We start from the raw sequence: 14,157 nt of genomic DNA, 5'->3' as shown, positions 1-14,157 counted from the left end.
CACTAGTGTGTGTGTGTGTGTGTGTGTGTGTGTTGGTTTCCTGGGTACCCAATGAACTTGGAATTTGGAGAAGTGTGGACAGCGTTGGATATTAAACTGTGAATAAAACTAAAAGACCGTGGAAAAAAGGTTTAGGAAAAAAAGTGCTGCCATAACGCTGGTTCTTCCTTGTCTACCCTTCACAATAAATGTCCATCTTAAATTCACTCAGAATTTCGCTAAGACGAAACAAAATAAAAACTGATTTCTACCCTTCACAGTAAAAGCCCAGCTGAAATTTACTTGGCTCATTTCCCTTAAAGAAGCACAAAATGGCTACTCGAGGAAAGGCAAAACTGGCTTTTTAACCCCAAGATGGCAGATAGTGAAACTTTGTTGCACTATCAAGTGACTAGGGGAACCGGTGATTGGTGTGTGAGTGTGTGTTTGTATCTGCGGTGTGTGTGTTAGGTTAGCGGTCAAAGAGGACAGAAAAGCACACTGTGAATCTTGGTTCCGGGCGGAGCAATAATAACCAATCTCCTCTTTCACTCAGGCGGCCGACCCATCATGGCGTTATATCAGAGATCTGAGATTTTGACGAACGAGAGGAATGTTTATTATTCTACCTCTGGTGGCTAACCTCTGACTTCTGGCGAGCAGTATAAATTATTGGTGTGCGATACTGCAATATTTGGTACAATATCGCTGATACCGATACTTTTTAATAATTAAGGTGGATGAATTTTTAAGACCTTCAGCCTAAGTGATTTTATGATTTTACATTTGGATTATTGATAAGTTAAAATCCAGGACAGAATTTCCATATGCTTGTATAAATTTGTTGTGTTACCACTGTATCTTACAGCCTTTTTACAAATTATACTGCTTGCCGTTGTTTCATTTTCGGCCTGAAAATATAGCCACACAGCGCTCCTCTTCCTCTCTGCCATTCTTCTGCTCCGTCTCTGTGCTGCTGGCGGTCACCGCCAGGCCTGGCTGCTCGCTTGCTTGTTTACCTTCCGCCGCTGAGTCACGTGACGGTACAACATCAAATCACAAGAGGGGGGAGGAGGAGCAAAGTGTGCCTGCCTTTGCCTTCTCTAGAGAAACGTTGATTTCTTCTTCTGCAGATTAAAATGGAGCACTGGTGGACAGTGTTTCAAAAGGATCCAGAGTGAGCCATGTGTTACAGGAACACCAAAATAGTCCACTCGTCCAGCAAATGAAAGTATTTAATTGAAGTATAAATGTTTGACTGTGCTTCCTTCAGCAGAGATGCAATGGAGAGCAATGAGGGATGTTGTGTGGTTGTATTTATATCTCAGGTCATGTGAGCGGGGACCCCTAGAGGTTTGGGAGTTTATCTGCCAATCAGAAACCAGTGTTGGTTCAAACATGACAACTTGCAACAGCGGAATGCAACAGCGCAATGACGACACCGCTCATGCTCGTTGAAGGAAGTTTAGAAGAGTTTGGTTGTAAATTTAGTATATCCAGCGCCGCGGTCAGAAACGCACTGTAGAAGTATTGTTTTCCAAATAGGCGTATTGATCACCGGTAGCTGGCTGCGGACAACATGCTAGCTAAGAGCTGTGAAGCCCTGAGCCCCGCCACCACAGCTGCACACAGCGATCGCACACAGTTTTTTTTAAACCTTAATGTGCGTTTGCTTAGTTTTTTTCACAGTTTATTACTATTGAATCCATCATGTTCAGGGGGAAGCCCTGGTTTATTCACACAAAGTATGTTGAACGATAGCATACAGTTTACTTATGTACGTCAGCGTGCTGCATGTGATGTCTTTGGTGCATGCGGGTCGGACAACCAGACTCACAGAGACCCCTGCCTTTATAGTATGATGTTATTGCTGTCTGCTAGCAACACAAGCCTTTAACGGTTACTAACAGAGTTAGTACAGTTAACCTAGGTTTACGTCCAGCTATCTTCTCTGAAGATGCAGCTGTGAATGCTTTTTATATATATATATAGAGAAGGCCCAATCACAGCACCAACGTTGCTCTTATAATGGTACTAAATTCCTCTCACTATTGAAGTCCTGTTGTGCTGCATCTTACCATTCAGACTGCAGCTGCTCAAATTGTACCAAGAATCATGAATTTTGAGCACATGACTCACCCAATTACAAAAAGCATATTTTCCCATTCATCACCATTGCTATCTATTCATGCAGATAGCTTTAGTTTAATTTGCTCAGGTTTTGAGATATCTGTCCTTGGCAATTTTGCCGGTGCCTCAATACAAAGGCGGTGAATGTTATGTAGTTTGTGGTGCTCACAGCATAGGAAATTTGCATTTAAAAAATTCAACAGCAACATGTCTTCCCAAAAACGCCTCACTGCCACTCTGTATAATACACAGGCCAACCATTTTCACTGGAGCTACTTTCTACAACTCAGAGTCATTTTAAAAGTTGTTAAGTTTTGTAATGCAGTGGATTCTTTTAGTGGACACTGGACATGTTCACCTTCTTTCTGACTTATAAAAATGTGGTTCAGATTTGATAAACTGGAATTGTGTATAACCTGCTTGCTCCTTTTTCCAATTCACCAGTTGCTTTATAAACTATTCATAGCTGTAGAGGCTAGAAGATAGTCATATTTTAGTAGTTTTTTTTAATCATTATTCTAAGAAAATAAAACATTTTCTTTTAACATTTTCTGAATTTTTAAGGGGATGGACATTTAATATTAATTGAAAAACTTTTATGGTGTTGCCACTGCGCTTGTCACCACATTTCTCAAATGCTGAAGATCCATTCTAAACTCTTCCTCTTATTCTCTCTCAGTCTAATAAAATTATTCTTTACCAAGCACAGAGCATAAGAAGATTTCCTTGTTTTGAAGATAAAGCAAAGCTTTGTAAAACTTTATGTATTTTTGATGGAGGAGTTGTTTGAACTTCATGGTATTATAATAATATATATGTATTAATATATAAGGCCATAGTTAATGGCTGTTTAAGATTGGATTGTGTTATATCGCAAGGTGTTTCTGTTGTTTTGTCCTCCCTTAAATAAATGTGAGAACTTAAACCTCAATCCAATATCATCTTTCGTTCTTAGGGTAAGATGGTGAAGGGAATGGGAGGAGCCATGGATTTGGTGGCTAGCGCTGGAACCAAGGTGGTGGTCACCATGGAGCACTCAGCTAAGGTGTGTATACATGTAAGAGTGTGTGTTTATGTGTGCATGTGAGTTTGTATCATGCTTGTTCTAATCGGCATAGCCTTTGCAAATTACCCCACAAGACTAATTTCCTTTCCCAGGGATCCAGGTTGAATGAAATGGCAAATTTTCCTTTCCCATGTTGGTACCCTCACCAGCGTACCTTGTATCTGCTTCCTATAATAATGAGTGTGAGTGTTCTAACTGATTAAGGATAATTATTTTAATGGCTTGCTTTATTCCTTTCTACCAGAGAGCTCCAGCACATCCTGATAAGGTTTTGCACACAAACCATCTCCTGTTTGTTCGTCTTTGGCTAATTTGAATAGAAGTCTGGCATTGGACTCAGTGTATTGGGAACAGCTGATTCGTTAGACTGGTTCTGTAGCTAGGGATGAGTAACCCCACAGGGCTTCTGACAAGTGCAGTCGTTAATCCAACTGAATTGGTTTAGTTTTGGAAACTCCAGACCGAAATGATGCAAGGGCAACGTAACATTCAGCATTTACAGAAGCATGCTGTTTTTTTTGCTAATGGGAGCCTGTCTGGCGCCCAGCTATATTCCAGATGGTGTAGCAGGTGAGCATAAATTTACTGCCCTGAAGTCTGCTTTCATTCATAATGTGGAAGGGGGGAGGGGGTGATGTATGATGTGGGCTTTTGAGGCAGCATCAGAGGCATTTTAATGTGTGCCTTTTCTTTAAGATGAATGGCAGGGAAACTGAGACAGACTCACTTGGAATATGTGCTGTATGTCCTAAGGGGATATAATGAGTGTACATAACAAGCTGCATCCCTGGATATATTACAATTGAAGCTGCATTCCTGAAAGTATTAACACAGTCTGAAGGTGACTGGCCTCTAGTTAAGTTTTTGTTCTAACCAAATACCCTTTTTCTTTCAGGGAGGAAAACACAAGATATTGGACAAATGCATCCTGCCTTTAACTGGGAAGCAGTGTGTGGATCGGATCATCACAGAAAAGGTGTGTTTATTTGTTTAATTTACATATACAGGATACATATGCAATATGTCCCCATCATCCCGAATTTAGAATGAAGTGCATGCATGAATGAATGTATAAGCCATTAGTCATAAACATAGGCTGCTTACTCATAGGTGCTACATAGAGGGTGGCAATGAGTAAGCTATGGCTGTGCACTACTGATGGCCTGTAAAATACCAGGATATGCGGGGCATGAGAGGATTTTGTGCAAGGAGTTTATTTAGCATTTTTCAACAGATTTTTATTTCGACATATTGTGCATATGAGTGGATACCTGTGACTTTTAAGTTAATTCCTTGTTAACCAGTTATGTTCTTGTAAAACATGAATACTCAACTACAAATACACAGGCAAAGACACCAAACTGTCTCCTACTTAAGTTTTAAAGACTTCGTCTAACAACTACAGATACTAAACCTTTACCCTGTGGCCAAAATTACAGGTGTCTTCCCTCTACGACTAGCTTAAGGCTTGTTTATTCTTTTAATATTAATTCAAACATCTAATTTGTTTTAAATTGAGGGCTGGCTATTCACTTTTCAAAGTATAACAATTCCCCACCTTGCAGTCAAGAGTGATTGACTGAAACCATAATTGTATAAGTTAACTTTGGCAGTCAGGAGCAGGTGCATTCCTATTTTACCACAGCAAATGAGTTCCCTGAATATGTCAGCGATAAGCGAAGACAATAAACCCAATAGAACACAAGTCAGACATTGTGAAGATAATGGAGTAGAAGTGCTACTGGGTTTTTGTGGTGATCGCTTTTTGGATATTTCAGGTGTACTGTGCTTTTTCCGTTTGGTGTAGGGCTCTTTTAGATCATATTCCACCCATGAATGAACTAGTTACAAGATGGAATAACTACAAGTCACACATTGTATATGTATCTCTCAATTACATCTCCCCCCACATGAACAAAATATACAAAAACAATCACACTGCAACTGATAGACTGCTTTGATGCAACAGAGTGACACGGGTAGATGGAAATTACATTTATTCAATTAACACTATCAATCAGTTGTGTTATGTTTTGTTAATTTTCATGGTTAGGGTTGGGTTTCCCTTTATTATTTGTTATGTTGATACTCCCATCCCTGCCTCAGGGCCCTGCTTCTAATGTTGTTGATGCTTGTGCAATGATTAGTCACAGCTGATCTGCAGCTGTATGTTTTGTACTCTCTTTTGGATATTTTTGGACGCAAAAACGCAACCAACATGCTCTCTGTAGAGGTGGAGGAAGATTAATAGAGGAGGTCATCCAGGTAGTCCAGTAGTCAAGGAGCTCAACAGATTTCAAGAGATCAAGAGATTTAGCCTGAGGTTTTGGATAGTGTTGAGTAGTCTTGGTTGACACACACCTTCAGTGTTGCATGGGAGTTGGGGACAGGCTGGCTGGTGGAGCTGGTGGTTCCCATTTTAAAAAAATAATTAAAAAAAACATAAAGGACCACGGGTTGTACTCTGGAAGTCTTACTGCTCAATCTCCCTTGGAAAGTTTATGGAGCTTAGCCTAAAGGCAAATGTGAAGAGCTCTCTTTCTGCTTGGTTTTTGAATTTCATTAGTTACCCATAGTTTGAGTTCTGCTTGGTGAGATGGAAGAAGGTAAACATTTACAGCAACAGGTTGTCATACGTGGTAGCTCATATGGGATTGAAAACCCAGCCAAATGGGGTTTTAATGACCAACATTGAAGTTACAGATAACACTTATCTTGTCGGAATAGTGTTTACAGTCATTCAATCGTGGAATTTTCTGTTAAAGGGGACATAAGAAGACAGTAAGCGAAAGTACAGAATTGGTCAAAAAAATGGTCAAAAAAAAACAGTGTAGATGGCAGTTAGAGGGAATGGGAGAAGTAGGAAAGGTATGGGGGCGGTTAGAAAGAAAAAAGAAAGTCTAGAGAGAGCTTCCAGTAGCTAGTAGAGCTTAGTGCTGATGCAGTTTTTATGTTGTCTTGTACTTTGGTCAATTCTCTGTAACCCTCTTGTGGTTACTGTCTTTAGAATTCGCTCATTGAAAACATGACCTGTCAGGAGCAAAGTCAGGCAGTGTGTCCATGGCTTTTTTCTCACCCTGTCTGTTCTTTTCTGCTCGACTGGCTTTTGTTGTGATTGTGCAACATTTCTCAGCTTGCAGATTTCTGTCAATATTTATAAAGGTTAAAGCTCTTTCTGCTGCCCTGCTAGCACTAGTACCACCTCCTCCTCTCCACCTTCCCCATTTTTTTTTTATCTCATGCTGTTTTCTCTCCCTCCTATATCAATTGTTACTCTCGTCTCTTATTACATCCCCAGCTTTCTTTTCTTAGTAATGATTCTCTGATGTACAATGACTATCATTTATTATTATTTTTTTCCATTTTCCCCCCATCTTTATTATCACCTACTTTCCTCTTAGTTGTCTGCCCTCCTTAAACTTGTATTACCTCTAACAACCCCCCCTCATCCTCTCTTCCACTATTCCACTCTCTATCCTTCCTATACCATGTCTGTTACACTGTGAATAAATTGAAAAATATTTTTTCCTCTCCATTTGGCCATCCATCCACACCAAACAGGCATTATCCATCTCTGTATGTTCACATTTTGAAGAGGCCCTTCCTTTGGCAGTGCCAGTCTCTCTTTGTAGTTTGGACAGAGGAAACTGAGCTTTTCAAAAATGCTGACATATGACTGTCAGCTTGTCAGCTTCTCAGATATTGCCAAAACACTTCTACCTTGCAGCAATGTTAATTGTGTTACCTCCAGCTCTCGCTGTGGGTGCTTGTTTTTAAAATCTGTGTCCTGAACAGGTCAAGAAAGCTGTGTCATCGACATGTTATTATTTTTCTATTGTCCAAAATCATGGTTTTTATACTCATGAAGTGCTGTTGATGACAACAGAAATGGAAAGCTGAGTCAGTGACAAATAGTAATATTCCATTTTGTTGCTATTAAACATATACGTGTGAACAACAAACATTAAGAGACTTGAAAATGCTGTGTGTGTGTGTGTGTGTGTGTGTGTGTGTGTGTGTGTGTGTGTGTGTGTGTGTGTGTGTGTGTGTGTGTGTGTGTGTGTGTGCGCGTGTGCCCGTGCGTGTGATAATATAACCGTACCTCCAAAGCAAATACAATCTGCTGTGTAGTCTCTAAAACCACAAGCAATCACTAAAGATAGCTGTTATGTAACTTTAGTGCTGTGAAAGAACATTGAATTTTGTCTGTGTTGTATTATACAAAGCGATCAGCAGGTACTGCAGAGCATCAAAGGAGGCATCTCCTCATTGGAAGCTCTATTCGTGCTATTATGGATTATAATCACTTCACTTTGTCGTATTGTTTCCTGCACTGCTTGTTAGCCATTTTCTTAAATGTTTTGTCCTTATCTGTGCCATCTTTTCTTTTCATAATGATTGTGTTAGCTTTTGCTATATGAATTACGCTTCATTTTTCTGCCATGTCATGTTATTTTGAGACAGGTGGAAAGAAATTGCATCTTCAAAATTTAACGTTTGAATCCACAGCCATTAGGTCAGACTGGAGTGGCTGTGGTTTCAGTCCATACTGTATTTGCTCAGCCAGTTTTTGCTCATCACAAACACCTGTTCTGTATTTCCTCAGGCCTCCTTTCTTTATGCTTCTTCCCTCTGATATCATATCTGAGTGAAGTTTGCCATGACAAAACTAGTAGGCTACACCTAGTAGAAGGGAAGCCAAAATATATAGAACCTAGAACGGAAGTACAAAGAGCTGTTCCTATGAAGATGATGCAGCGTCTCGTCGCTTTGGTGTAAACTGGCAGGTTTCAGAACGTTACAGACCGGCACGGCTGTTGTTGTTGTTGTTATTATTATTATTATTATTATTATTATTATTATTATTAACAGTATTATTATGCGTGTCTTTATGCAATATGCACGTGCAAACATATGACGGGAAAATCTGAGAGTACATTTTGTTACCCAACTAGATACATTTGGGGATAAACACACAAGCAGGCTTTAATTTAATTATAGTTTATGCAATGTTTTGTCTTTCAATTAAAAATTTGAAACATGAAAGAAAGCATCAACCTTTAAACTTGCTTTTAAAATTGAAAAACAGACACACAATGAGCCACTTATTGCCAGTGTCATTTAACATGTGTATGACAGATTTTTGAAGTCCTCGTATAATTTAGCCAGTTATATATATGAAATTAGAACGTGTTTCTCTATGACAATAATGAAGAGATAAACAATTATCTGTGATTGCCTCTGATCAATAAAAATAACCATCTGCAAATCTACTGTATAAGGCCCCATGCTGAAACCTCTGTGAGGATATTGCCACATTTGTATCACATACAAAGGTTAATAATCTCACAGGACGTGGTGGTAAAATAAAAACGTATTAAAGATGTAGACTCAAAACCAATTAGGGATTAATGTCTAAAGTCAAGAGCAACCTTTTTATTCAGAAACTCATGATCCGATGAATAAAATACAACGGCTTAACAAGAGCTTAACATTTGAGCTTTCTGTTCTTTATTAGCCAACAACACCATAGATAAAATTACTTGTGGGATGTGAGAAAATTATTATTGTTGTGATCACCAGAGGAAATCATTTTCCATAATGACAGTAGAGCCAACGACAGCAATTATTACTCCAGAAAATTGAAATTATTTTATTGTCCTGTTGTGAGTTTTTGTCTGAACACATCTCAAAATCTGATTCTTGTAATTGATGTAATGCATTGACAGGATACTGGATGAGCTTTTGAAATTGATTTGTTGGAGGGTGAAATATTCATTTTTACTCCCATCTCTTTTAAATAGTGAAGTGGGCTGAATGACAGTGGCTTATTGTTGTTACATGACATTCAGCCCACTTCTCGCCAGACAACACATGGGGTAGACTAGCAGCTTCTTAATGACTAACTCTGTAGACTGTGAAGAAAGGTGACTCAACAGTTTCACAACAAAAAAAGGCTGCTTTGCAAATGGAGGCACTTTGTTTTTTAGTAGTTTGATATCAGAAACTAAGTTCGATTATTGCCTTAAGATTGACTTACCCAGCCCATTTTGTGTCAAGGTATTGTGTATTTTAAAGCAGTATCAAACTGTGAGACTGTGACATTACATACAGTAGCACCTGCCATATCTGCACACTGTCAGCACCTATGTTGACCACCTCTGGCACATCTTTAATTGACCTTAATCACTTGCAACACTTGTGTTATCCATAGACCCTTTCTCCTTGTGACATTCCATCTGTCTTGCTATATTGGAGTGAGATATCTGCCTCCTGTCCTGTCACTGTGTGTGTGGTTCTAATGAGCTGAGAGTCCTGACAGGCTTTGCCTGGATGTGTCTGTGGCTTAGCCTGTCAGCCCCTACTGAGAGAAGCAACAGGAACCAGCACAGCTGAGTGTGCCTGGCCAGTTGGTATTTAAAATTGAATCTGATTATAGTATTTAACAGATATCCATGGCAATCTTTGGCTACATCCACACTAATACATTTTTGTTAAAAAAACGCATATTTTTTGCTACGTTTATGCCTCACGTCCACACTAATTCGGCGTTTCCAACCCCCTAAAACAGAGGGGCTGCTGACCCCTTTTAAGTTTGAAAACTCTGGGGTTGCACTGTAGTCTGAGTCGGCACAAACGCAGACACCCCTGTCCGTCAGTCTTATCAGTTAGGTAGGGTTTATATACAATTCCACCTCGTCGTTGGCCCAAACAAATAAATTCCTGGTCTTACTTTTCGCCATTGTTGTTCTTTCGCTAAAGTACTTGTACTACTAAAGTACTTCTGTATTTTCAAATTATACATCCATGATTTTCAACCGTAGAGTAACATTAGACAGTCTGCTTACTGTTTACACCAGCACACGCATGCCCCGTGAATGAGAATGATAACGTGATATGCGTTTTAAGACGTGTTAATATGGACAGAGATGATTTCTGATAGGGCGCCTAAACACTTGGGGGACGGAGATTGTTTTTGTTTCAAAACGCTGTTTAGAAATAAAAAATACATAGTATTTGTGTGACACTTTAGACAGAACAAACTGTATCACTCTGAAGTAGTACATACAGAAATGGCTCAGAATGGAAATAATTATTTTGAAACCTAAAAGAAGGCTTAAAGAGGTAATAACATGTATGTTGCCTAAAAGTACTTTACAAGTATTAGTGTATTTGATTGATTGTTTTTGTTCTTGCAACGTTTTAGAAGGCAGAACATTAATTAGTTAGTTTCTTTAGATACATTTCCAGCGTTTGTGGTACTTTGCTCTTCAGTGTAAATGATTTGAAACGTTTGGGAGGATTCTTTATAGTAATTTGCAAAGCGTTACCACCTTCCTGTCTTTTCTACAGGAGCGATGATTTGGGCCATATACAGCATTTTGTTACCGTTAGAGATGTTGAATTTGCCACTTTTGTGTATACACCATGTGTATGTACAAATGTGTATATATGTGTGTGCAAACTTATCTTGGAATCAGATTTATCAATTTTTGCTTGTGAATGTATCTATATTCAGAACAACTCACAAAGCCCTTGTTATAGTGTTGCTGTAAGAAGTGTGATCACAGGTAAACCGAGAACCTACATTGCCATTTTTATTTTAATATGTCAGCATAATTGATAGATGACTGTCAACCATGGTAGCTGAAGAGATGCTTCACCCTATACCCAGTGTTGCTCCATTTGATAATCCAGCGTTTTTAGTTGAGGTTAATGTAAATCTGGGCATTTTTAGAGTTTCTATAAGTAAATATTGTTTATAAATATGCCTGACTATTCCATCCTTCTTCACTTGTGCTACATCACAGAGCAACTTCAGCACCAGGCGCAGATCTCACAGCCAGCGATGGACTTAAATCCAACGGATTTGTGAATGACATTTAGCTTGAATCATTCGGCAATAATTATAGACTTTTACACTTTGAACGCCATTATTCTTAATTGAATTGATTTTTCTTTTATGTTTCAACTGCTAAAAAGTAGTGCCACAATTAAAATGTAATTGCTATCTACTTTGTAGCGGTCCAACCTCAGAAAGTTGAGCACCAATCTCAGAGCTCTTTCACCAATAATTGCAGCAATTTTGTCATCTGGATGGCCCCCCAATTATTATTTATTTAATTACTATTTTTTGTCATCTCTTTTAGGTCACTTTATGATAATTGAAGGCCCACACATCCTTGTCTGTTACCCCAGTGACCACACATCATAGGTTCAAACCCATCTATTAATAATAATAATTAACACTCATTCTCACCATTTTGTCTTTGTGTCTCATCACCCACCCTCATCCCCCCACCCTCATCCCTCATATCTCTCGCTCTCTCTCTCTCTCTGTCTGTCTTTCTTTCTCTCTCTCTCTCTCTCTCTCTCTCTCTCTCTCTCTCTCTCTCTCTCTCTCTCTCCGGAAACGTCTCATCCTTTTTTCTTTCCCTCCCTCCCTCTCTTTCTGCCCTGTTGCCAGGCCGTGTTTGATGTGGATAAGACAAAAGGCCTGACTCTGATAGAAGTATGGGAGGGGCTCACTCTTGAGGATATCAAAGCATGTACTGGCACCGATTTTGAAGTAAGTAACAAACAGTTTGGCCACTAGCTCTATATTTCATTTCCTAATTTCAAGTATCATACCAATGAGACATCTCTTTCTTCCTTGTGATTTGTCTGGTGTCTTCTAGGTGTCTCCCAACCTGAGGTCCATGCAGCAAATATAGAGGAGCGTGCAATGGATCTGAATTAGCAGCCTGAGACTGGTCAAAAAAGCTCATAAAACATGTGAATATTAGAAGGATTTAGTCCTAACTAATATTAACTGAATGGGAATCACAGGAGCCAAATGCATTGTTGCCTATGACATGATTAAATTATTAATTTTTACGGTTTGTGCAGCTATTATCAAATAATCCATCTGAAAATGACATTAAAAACTGGGAATATTTTCCCTAAGATAAGTGAAACTACCAGTAGTATAACCAAAAATTATCTACTGTAGATCAATATTTTTTAGAAGAATATAGAGAGCTGTAATTAATTTAGAAAACAATTGCGTGCTGTACATCAGGTGATTTTTCATTCGATACAGAAGGGAATATGTTTGTATTGTAGTTGTTGAACTTTGTGCTACACCAAGTTACAAAGAATGTCCTCGATAGATAATTTAGTTTGATTTTGTCCATTTGCAAAATGAGGGAGATGTAATAATACGGGTCTGACTGACATATTAGTAATAATAACCTTGGTCACAATGTCAAACTGTTTGATGAACAGAGTCTTTTTTCCCTCAGCCTTTATATATTTTAGAGTTGGTGAGTATACCATACATTTCAGCCATAAAATATGAAGTTTTAACATGTTTTACACGCTTTTACTCTCCCCTTGAATTTGTATATACAATAAAATACAACCTTGTGTGCTGAGTGGAACAAGTGGAATTTTATTTTATTTTTGTTTCTTTTCTCAAAAACGTTTGATTTCTGAATAAAAAGTAACTTAAAAACCAACAATAGTTAGCTTGTGTGTTCAAATTATTCATCAAATCACAATGATTGAAAGCAAATGACTGCTTGGAGAGTGATGGCTTCTGACACTCTACAGGTTAGAGCTTTCTATATATGGATGGTGCGCTTGCATTGACATTCTTGATGTGATTTCTCCACTCAAGTAGAGTGGTGCTGCCATTACCTGAGGGCTGTTACATAACTGGGGAATTTAGCCAGTGGGCTTTTGGATTCAAGAAGATCAACTGGATTGGATCATCAAGCATAAAAATGGAAGAAAGTGACAGGGGCTTTTGCCACCGGCTGTTGGTGTTATGCCAGCACACCCCTTCATGAGTCAAACTAGAGTGGTGCCCTACAAGCCTACATTTAGTTACCTATTTCCCATCCTGGTACTGAAATGCAATGAAAAAGGAATTTTGAGAAACATGGCAGGCTTTTACACAAACAAATGGGTTAGAACATGAACAGTGCAATAACTTATTACAAATTAAAACATGAGTAACTGTGCTTTACTTAAAATGTCAATGGGTACAGTGAGTTGTTCAGGACGGTATGGACAGCATGAAGCCATACTTACTGTACATGATGGCTGTTTTGGACTTTGTCAGCAGGTTTTTTTTTTTTATTTTTTTATCTGGGCCCAATTATTGGTGCGATTTTCTTTTGTCCTACCTATTGTAACCACCCGGTTAGACCTGTTTCTCCAGACTGGTAATTGTTCCTTTAATTATTGGAATATATATTGTATGATGTGCTCGAACCAGGAATAAAATTAATGATGATAAACCATAGTGATATTCGGTCTATGTCATGCAAAACATATTATTTAACAGCCTCTCAATGTAAGGGATGGTTATGTAAATATTGATTTTATATGACCACAGTGGTTTTATATGATCAACCCTTCCTCCTATGTCGCTTCTCCTCAGACATCAATGCAGAAACAACCAAGTGGGAAAACCAAGCTTGGCAGAGCCGTGGACGTTCGCCTAGTTTGTGCTGGATGCAGGTTTGAAATGGCTCCCATGAGGAAAAAGGTCTATGTAATGTTCCGCAAAACACTGATGCATGCCTTGATAAATATATAGTTTTGGTAGATTATCCATCTTTATACCATTGTGACCAGGTTTGTTGAATGACTCATTTTAAGGTGCCCAGACAGCTGATTATCATCACAGTCACTGGCATATGCATTGCAGTGATAATGAATCACTGCCATATGGCTCTCTTGTCATCCAAGTGCATGACCTCAGAAATGTAGCTCAGCGTAAATTCGTTCAGGGAGACTTCAATAACTTTATCACTTCTCTCCTAAACTGATCAGCTGGTTTCGAGGGAGTCACTTTTCAGCTAAACCAATCAGAATCAGCCATGTATTTCACAAGCCAATCACAGCATGACATCCATGTTTTAAATCTGTTCCCTCTTCTGCGGCTTTCATTTGTCATTTCAAGCAAGTGTGCGACCCACGGCACTCTCGGT

At 38.9% G+C, this 14,157-nt stretch overlaps 1 protein-coding gene across 1 annotated transcript in view; it reads left to right on the top strand.

Moving 5' to 3' along the window:
• The window catches only part of oxct1a (3-oxoacid CoA transferase 1a), a 50,966-nt gene extending 38,286 nt beyond the window's left edge, over positions 1 to 12,680 (top strand). The window contains exons 14-17 of the mRNA XM_078250965.1: positions 3,065 to 3,154; positions 4,071 to 4,151; positions 11,643 to 11,744; positions 11,854 to 12,680. Coding sequence (XP_078107091.1) covers positions 3,065 to 3,154; positions 4,071 to 4,151; positions 11,643 to 11,744; positions 11,854 to 11,889 — 309 coding nt within the window. The 3' untranslated portion in view covers positions 11,890 to 12,680. The remainder of the gene's footprint in view (positions 1 to 3,064; positions 3,155 to 4,070; positions 4,152 to 11,642; positions 11,745 to 11,853) is intronic.
• The last annotated feature ends 1,477 nt before the right edge of the window (positions 12,681 to 14,157 follow it).

The sequence above is a fragment of the Sander vitreus genome, chromosome 5 (genome assembly GCF_031162955.1).
Source record: "Sander vitreus isolate 19-12246 chromosome 5, sanVit1, whole genome shotgun sequence".
Classification (NCBI taxonomy): domain Eukaryota; kingdom Metazoa; phylum Chordata; class Actinopteri; order Perciformes; family Percidae; genus Sander; species Sander vitreus.
Note: the sequence above shows the minus strand (reverse complement) of the source record. Positions and strands in the feature narration are given on the sequence as shown.